Here is a 9385-nt window from a genome sequence, read left to right on the forward strand (position 1 = left end):
GTCTCGATATCTTAATTGAATTGTTCGTTCGGCTCGTTTGTAATTTGAATTTTAATAATAATAAAAAAAGAAACAAAATATAAATAGTTGTTTATTATAAAAAATAGTTTATCTTATCTAGCCGGACTTTTTTCCACCAACTCTACACCAGAAAATACTCGTACACTTCCTAAAATAGAATTTATTTTTTAAAAAATAATTTTACTCGAAGAAATTTCATTTTTCACTTTGATTTTATAAACTGATTCTTTTTTGTTTTTTTTCCAAATGAAGCTTTAAACCGTTCTTGATGTATTTTTTTGTTATTTTTCACGAAATTAAATTCTTTGAAAATTTATATGTTGTTAAGATTATCATTTTTTATAAATTGTTTTCTGTTATTATGTAATTATTGTTATTGGCAAGTATAGTTCGGTATAGTTTATATAGTTTATAACAGTGTCTAATATTTTTCGAAATGTGTTTTTTGAACAAAGTTCATAAAAATAGAACACTATCGATACCACCATATCTACTCAACGTTTATATCGTTGAGTTGAACAACGGGGACTCATCAAGAAACAAGTGTTTAGCATCACTAATGTGGCACTTAATTATTTAAACTACATAATCATAATTTTGAAGTATGAACTTGTTATTTTTTTCAAAGATCGTTTTTTGATGTTTTTATCGAAAGTAAATAATATAAAATTATTTCAATATCAACACATACAAAAAACTGTCCTGAACATTGTTTGTTCAAGGACTAAACAATAACAATAGACGTGCAAAGCTGATATGAACCTTATTTTTTATCATTTATGTTTTTTTGTAAAATTTTTAAAAAAAAACAAGCACTTATCAGTGAAAATATAAACAGCACTTTACGTATAAAACCCGAATTTGTACCGTGATTGATATATAAGATTTGTATCATTATTCAAGTTGTCATAAAACAAAACTTGCCAAAACACAAAAAATAAAACAACACAGTAACAAAGTTAAAAACATTTTTTATGACGATAAAGTATTTATTTTATTGTTTAAATAATCATTGTTTATAGACAATCATAACTCTAGAATTAATGGTTAAATACAAACCAAAATCATAAATAAAATTATTTAATAAAACATGAGAATAAACACTGAGTTACCCATTAAGTTGACCAACTTTTATTTTATTTAATAACCACAAATCAATTACAAACATGATATCAACTAAACAAATGAGTAAAATTAAAAAAATAAAAACAACATTTTGGGTTTTTAAAAATTATCACAAAATATTCACATTTTAATGGTCTAAAAAACATCAGATAATGTTCCAAATTATGCTAATCTAATGACTATCAATAAAAACCAATTTTTTATTTGTTTTTTAAACATTAAGATATTTTTAAAAAAATCAATTAATAATTATTGTACAGATACAGGAAAAACCAAAGACCAAATCATAAACCAGGGACCAGACTAAATTAAGCTGTTTTATTTTTGGTATAATGTTTTCTTGTAAGAGAAAAATAAACAAATAATCGGGTTTTTGGAGGATATGTTGGTTTATTTTCAAAAACCAGGGACCAACTATTAATAGACACACTGTTTTTTAAATAAAATAGAAAAAACTATGAAATATGAAACTCTTAATTAATCATTCAGAGTTTGTTAATTTGTTAATACCCAGCCGAGCCAAGGTAAAGTTTGTTTTTTATATTGATTTATCTCCCGTTGTTGAATACTTTTAATAATTATCAATCAATTACTGAATGTCTAACATTCCAATAATTTATTTATTATTTTTTTATTTTTATAAACCGCGTGAGTCACTTTTAATTCTGAACGAAAAGTGACTTATCAAATCAACCGAATGAATAGAGAAGACTACGACATCTTCTTTGAAAAAATGGATGAACGATTTAATTGAATGGTTGTGTTGAAGTTAAACAAGGTTGAACAAAAGAATAATATTTTATAATTTAATAACAATAAATAATAATAAACTTACTATTATAACTCACATTAAGCTGTTGCTTATTCAAACTTTATACAACACATTCATTTTTTATCCCGAAAAATAACTGTTTTTAAGCCCAAATAATAAGAAAATTACACATTTATTTATATATTTGCCCGTTTCATTGTATAAAATCCGCTTAATATTCAATAGCTAAAATTAGTCTGGTCCCCGGTTTTTCCACTATCTGTACAGATAGAAGAATTATTGGTTGTCATGGAAAAAGTGGTTGTCATGAAAATAATGTTATTAAAAACAAAAAAAATGATTATTTTTCAAAAATTTTCCCAGTGTATTGAGTAAGTCGATTATCAAATGAAATATATATTAAATAATTTGTTTTATGCTATTATTCAAGGCATTAAACAAATGTTAATATTGTTAATATTTTAAACTTTTAACAATAATAAAAATTATGTATTTGAAAAAGACTTATTAAATGATGTATATTTGTGTTTTTTGGTGAACCCAACAACAGTAAAAGATAAAGACAATAAAAACAATAATCAGCACACAACGTTTGGTTAATTTGAACACAATAACAGCTTTCATAAGAAATGTCATATTTGTAATATAACGTCATATTACACGTTGTTTATCAATGAATGCCTTATGATTAATTATTTGCTTTCAACGTTATAAATACACAAACTTGATAATCGTGATTATTGCTTGTTTGATTTACGCATCCTCAACTTATTCGTAATAAATTGCACATCCCCAACATCAGTTCATTTTATATCATGATGACAAGGTGCAGTCAATTTTGATTATGAAAATGAGTAAAATCTTTTTGTGGTTTTTCTGTTTTTTAATAAAAAATAGAAAATTTTAAATTTTTCATCCTTTTGACAACCACTTTCTGAAAAATCAATCCAAACTACCACGATTTTCCCGTAAATTTGCTTGTTAAACAACTAACAATTTATAATAATTAAAAATGAATATATAAAAATACTTTTTTATACTCGTGACAACTACTTTTTCTATGACAACCGCTTTTTCTTGCATCTGTAATATTTTTATTCAAACTAAACACGATTAAAAATGGTATAATTTGTTATTTTTTAATGATATTTTATTATTAAAGTTAATAATAATATTTATTTTTTATTTTACAAATTGTTTTAAATAAAATAAATAAAATTGAACGATAACTGAAATAATTGTTATGGTTAATTATTAGCTTTTATGTCCAAAAAATTTATTATAAAAAAAAACAAATATTAATTATTGGGGTTCAAATTGTCAAAACAAAAACAAACCAATTTAAAATCAATATATTTTTACTTGGAAACCAATTTCCAAATATTTGAAAAAAGATGCATTATTCGTTTCAATTTTGGGCATAGTCACTTCATAATTTATAATAGTAATCCCAAAACTGCAATTAACAAAAATCGAAAAAGAATTTCATTTTAAAATTTATTTTTAGATTTTATAATTATTTTTTGAATGACCAAATTGTAATGAATTTATTTCAATGTCATAATGTTTGAATTAATCACTCATTATTATTAATTTCTATTCTTGTTTTAAAAAATAACACCCACGTATTAAACTCCGAATAAATTTTGCCATTAAAAAAGTTGGAATATAATCGTTGTATTTATAATTATAATATTAATTAATTTTACTATTAACAACTAAGCTAAAAAATAACAAAATGTGTAAATTCGAATAACAATTCTAAACATATTATTAATTACTAAAATTATATAGTATTTTTAATCATTTTTTTAATAAAACAAAGACAACCATTATAATTATATATTTATAATTATATATTTATTTCGCTTTATTCCCGATCTATTACGACATATGAACGGATTTTTAAATTGGGGTAATTCCAATTATATAACTGTCTTCACAAAATCTATTAATAGTCAAATGAAAATTGGTGTTCTATTATTCTACCAATTAATTATTCCATTGAAGAAATGTGCAGGACATATTTCTCACTATTTAACCACACTTGAAAAGTAAAAACTGTATTATATATTAATAGTATCGTATTCATAAATATACTAATGAATAATGCTCTAACCTTTTGATAACAAACAATATGATAAAAACCGTCGTAATGCCAAGTCTCAAACGCCATACCGTGATCTTAATAGTATAATAACAATATTAAAACTATATGTAAGAAGCAGATGCAAATTGGAGTTGTGAAGAAACTTAGAACCAGGAGTTATTGATTCCATCATGTCAAGCACATTTCCGGCGACACAAGAAGACGTGGAGAAGATGAACGCGCCTGTCATCGAGTCCTTGTTAAACGACTTAGACGTCACGCAGAAGGGGTGGGTCAAACGTGAATCATGTTTAACGCCGCCACCAAAGTACTTTCAGATCTACACCAAAGAAGACACGCAGAGTTTCACTCTTCGTCTCACAGCACTTCTTCCCCAAAATTTCGAGAAGGTCTCGCAATTGATGTTGATTCCCAAGAATGTCCTTTCGATGATGTTTCTTGTCAAACGGTTTCATAAAGTGACTGAGAATGAAGTCGACTTGGATGCTGCAAGTGATGCTCTTGGTATTTGTGAACGCCTTCGGTCGTGGTACGTCTTAAAGAAATACAAACGGAGTTGTATCTTCTCACAGACGGGATATACTAATGGCCCTTGGATCTCGCACATTCACTTATGTGAACAGAATGGTCCCGGTGTGAAATACACTATAGACACTAATGTGAGGAAAATTGAGAACTACATTTCTATTGAAGACTTCTTGGTCTCCGACTTCGCATTTTTCTTCGAAGAAATGAATGACAGACTGAACGGAGACGACGAGTCCATTTTTATTTGGGACAAATTCCACGAGTTTCTGGGCGTCCTCACAAACACCGTGATCTACCCTAAACTCGTCATCCACAACGAAAAAGTCTCAATATTCGCTAATGAAGACTACACAGAACTCTTTGTCAGAGGACGTGTTGGGTATCACAAGAAGAACATTTCGGACGTCATCAGTATGTACTCCTCTACTATCAATCAGAACTTCAACTACCCTGTTTTCAAGGAAATTCGAAAGTCGAAGAAACTGCATTACGTCCACGGCGAAACACGAAATTTCATGGGAGCGTCGGACTTTGTGTACGGCAGTGTTGTTGTCGAATATGGCCTTTTTGTCGTCGGATCAAGTGGGACCGACCCGGAGTGCAAATTTGGGACGAAGAGTGACCACGACAAATTCTATGATATGCTCTCGGGGGATTTAGTCTTATTTGGGAGGAACGAAACGACGATCGACACGGTGACCCACTTGTGTATTCCCTCCCATCGCCTTCAGACGGAAAAACAGGCGAAGAACAATATATTAATGTTCAACGTCTGTCTCCTTTTGTCGCGCATTTCATTGGACTTTGGCATACACCCGGGAGTCCCGTATCCCTTTCAAGACCAGTTCTTATATAACTTCCAGTTGTTTCAAAAATGCTTTGTGACCAAATTGTTATCCGAGCGCTTGTGTTATAATTACCGGTCGGGGTATTACAATTTGAATACCCCCAAAAAGGCATTTGAAAGCACAAAAAGCCCAAATTTCACATCAAAGAGTGTGTTAAAGTGTTGTAATGAACAGATGGAACACCGTAAAGACTCGTTCACTTTACTCGACGACAAGACTCTCATCTTTATCTTCTCGTTCTTATCACTGGAAGCTATTATAGCTGTAAAACACACGTGTAAAGTCCTCTACGGCTTTGTCACACGAAATCCATCGATTTATAAGCAAATCTACACCACCCATTTTGACCCCAAGTCCTTCTTTAGAACACCACAGAAAGTGTTTACTTATGAGATCTCCGACATCCAAAATTTGGAAAAGGCCACAGTGAATGCGTGGCGTGTTCGGAAGAATTGGCGGATGATGCGTGGGATCAAGCACGAGACACTTAAATTGACGATTTGCTCGATCGACCAAATTCAGTTTTCAATGGGGCGGTCGATCTTAGCGGTCTCAAGGAGCGGGAATAGTATCCACAAGCTTAACAGTGACATGTCTGTCTTTGGGATATTAAAGCCAAACGATCAAATACTGTCGACTCGATATGACTGGGTATATCGGAACTTCGCAGTGGCAACTGCCGATCATTATGTCCGATATTATAACCGCCCCGCCACTGCATACGTTTCGAAGAGAATTCCGATCTTCAGTGGAATCAATTTCATATCAGAGAGAAAGATGGTTGGACTGAATGTCAGCGAAGGGTATTTGTATAACATAGAAGCAGAGAAAATGGAGAACATCTATCGACCAGACAGAACTCCTCTTACATACATTAATGAGACGGATAACGGGAATATAGTGACGTTGACGGAAAGCGGGAACGTGACGTGGTACGACAAAAGATCACCAAAAATAGTGTTACAGACCAAACCATTCTCTGAGGCATTTGTGACTTTTGACTCCTTTGGAGACTACTTGATCGCAGGAGACAAGTCCGGTAAAATAGTAATGTTCGACCAAAGAAACCCAGACACCTATTTTGAACGAATAGTCGGGACTAAAAGAATCAAACAAATTTGTATGGGGTGCCACCGTTTTAGTGTCCTCTGTGAAAACGTGTCGTCTTTTGAGTGTTACCAAAATTGGTTTGGGAGACAGAGCCTTCTTGTGCCACAAATTTCTAATGCAGAATGCATCCTCTTTAATCAGGAATATTTGGCTGTTGGAGATAGAAATGGGGTCATCCACAAATTGTATTTTGATAGTAATGTAAACTAATTATTTTCTAGTTATTATTTCATAGATTATGTACTATTCGTTATCTAATATATAGTATAGTAAATATATACTAATAACTACTAATAAAACTGGTAAATTATTTTTTAATTTATGAAATTATAAATAAACTATAAAATGATTAAGTCAAATTAAAAAAAACACTTTTTTGGTTTGGTCAGAGCAAAATTAGTAGTATGGTATTTTGATAAATTAATTATATTATATACTAATAATTTTATATATTAAATTACTAACAAAAAAAAACAAGAAAAAAACAAATTGATTTTGATTTTATCAAATTGCCAAATACAAATTAAATAATAGAATTTAATATTAAGTTGTTACTAATAATAAATAATAACTTCAAAACAAACCTCATTATTTTATGGAATAAAAACTTAAAAGTGTAAAGAAATAATTACTTTATCTTTATTAAAGAAAAATGCAAAACTGTTATCACTTTTGGGATTTTTGTTATTTGTATAACAAATAAGTTATATTATTATAATATCCAAAATTAATGAATTATAATAAAAATTACTGTGTATTAATTGTTTCTCAAAACTTCTTCATACAATCCATTCATCCAGTTACTGAATGAACCATTTTTCTATTTTTTTTAAATATAGTATAATCTATTAAAAAATACTATATTTAATAATTTATAATTATAATTCGAGTCAAATAATAATAACAATAATAATACCAATAGATTACCTCCCGAAATAATAGAGTAATAATATACCAAGTCATAATTAATAAACACACCTACAAATACTATAAATAGGACTGTTTCAAAGTTATCTTCCCCATTCAATCGAACTAAAAAACGCAAAATAAGGATAAGTAAATGCCAAAGAAAGAAGTCGACATCCCAAAGTCAACTGTGCCTGAAGAGGGCATAATCATGCAAGAACCCAATTTGCGGAATTTTCTCTTGGTTTGTCTTTATTATCTACTCAATAGTTTTGATTATTAATACAATAGAATGTTGAGGAAGTTCGAAGGCAGTTGCAAGGTGTGCAAAACATAATTGAGCAGTTCCGCACGCAAACCGAACAATTAAAAGCCGGGAATGAAGATGAGTCGAATGGTGATAATTTGAAAAGTTTAGTATCTGATGCCAACAAATTTATCAAAGACTCTCAGACGAGGTTATCCCTCTTACGTGATGAAAACACCAAACTTGTGAATGAGAATCGCATCTCTTCTACTATTCAACGTATAAGAAAGAATCACGTCGACGTCTTATGTTCCAAGTTAATTAAATTATCTAAAGAGTATCGAGACATTCAAGAGAAGAATCGCGTCATTTCCGAGGAGAAAGTCGCTCGACAGATGAAGATCGTGAACCCTAATGTGAAGGAAGAAGAGATCAAAGAAGCCATCGAGAGTAATGACAATGCCTTTATGACGGGCGTGATGACTGAAAAGGACAAAGAATTGGACCAAGCCGCCAAACAAGCCTTAGCCTACATCACTGCAAAGCACAACGACATTTTGATCTTAGTCGGCGCCATCGCTGAGCTCAGACAGATGTTCGAAGACCTTTCTATATTAGTCAGTCGTCAAGGCGAAGTCATCAACAAAATCGAAGAAAACTGTGAGACCGCTTTAGAATATGTGAAACAAGGAACTCAAGATTTGGTCAAGGCACACGAAGACGCTAAAGCAAGTTCAAAGTTCTTGTGTATCGGTCTTATCGTCGTCGCTATTGTGATGGTCATCATCGTCTTGGCTATCCTCGCTCCTATCATTTATAAAGCAATTAAAAACAAAAACGACACGTCGGACGGGTTCATCCCTTTCTTATAAACAACTTTTGTCTTTCGAGTGCTGTTGGTCTGTTATTCGTTTCTTTATATAATATAATATAATACTATTATATTATTATTATATAATACATTATATTATTATTATTATACATAATAAAAATGTATTATATTATATTATATTATATTATATTATATTATATTATACATTATATAATATAATGTATAATAAATATAATAATAAAAATGGATGGCAATTTTATTATAAAATAATCATAAAATAACTAGTACTATGGAATATTAATTTACAAGCTGTTTGTATTTAACATGATATTTAATTAACGTGTTAATTATTTGTGGAGTAATGAAACAACTCGCTAAAATAAAAAGATAAATCAGATAGAAAATAAATAAAAATGATTCGTTAATTTAAAAATGAAATTTTAGAAAAAGCACGTTAATTAATAGTGATTAAAACACAGGAAAAGAACTGTTTTTGTATTATCAATAATTGTTGAAGATGGGACTTTTGACGATTTTTTTCATTGTAAATGTTTTGAGCCACAAAACTGCACACGACGAGTTTAACTTTGACATGTTTATGGACGACTTAAGTCACGACGAAGACTTTCAAGACGTCTTTTCTTTTGATTCTTCTGAGTACTCCCTTGGCTCAAGTCACACAGAAGAAGAGGATTCTAATTTGGAAGAAATTACTGACGAGATGGTCGACGATGATTTGGAGAGTGAGTTTGACCTCCAATTTTTCTTAAAACCGATATATACCGTTCTTGAAGGAGAGAAGGCGAACACGAGCAAGTTGGATTAAAGCGCGTTGAATCTTCAGTACTGACTATTGAAAAGCAGTTACTTGCACTTGACACGTCGA

At 30.3% G+C, this 9385-nt stretch overlaps 3 protein-coding genes across 3 annotated transcripts; all 3 read left to right on the forward strand.

Annotated features, from left to right (window-relative positions):
• Positions 1–4198: 4198 nt before the first annotated feature.
• Positions 4199–6724, forward strand: EIN_091800 (hypothetical protein; the record flags this gene model as incomplete). Its single annotated transcript, XM_004185923.1, has 1 exon — positions 4199–6724. One exon carries the CDS (start codon positions 4199–4201, stop codon positions 6722–6724), a length of 2526 nt encoding a protein of 841 aa, XP_004185971.1.
• Positions 6725–7574: 850 nt separating this feature from the next.
• On the forward strand, positions 7575–8539 carry EIN_091810 (syntaxin-1B, putative; the record flags this gene model as incomplete). The annotated part of the gene is made up of 2 exons (XM_004185924.1): positions 7575–7664; positions 7712–8539. The coding sequence occupies 2 exons, from the start codon at positions 7575–7577 to the stop codon at positions 8537–8539; spliced, it is 918 nt and encodes a 305-aa protein (XP_004185972.1).
• Positions 8540–9016: 477 nt separating this feature from the next.
• Positions 9017–9242, forward strand: EIN_091820 (Hypothetical protein; the record flags this gene model as incomplete). Its single annotated transcript, XM_004185925.1, has 2 exons — positions 9017–9049; positions 9123–9242. Coding segments are annotated over 2 exons (153 nt in total), but the record flags the coding sequence as incomplete, so codon positions are not given.
• Positions 9243–9385: the final 143 nt, after the last annotated feature.

The sequence above is a fragment of the Entamoeba invadens genome, assembly GCF_000330505.1.
Source record: "Entamoeba invadens IP1 unplaced genomic scaffold scaff_1105074726227, whole genome shotgun sequence".
NCBI classification, from domain to species: Eukaryota; Evosea; order Mastigamoebida; family Endamoebidae; genus Entamoeba; species Entamoeba invadens.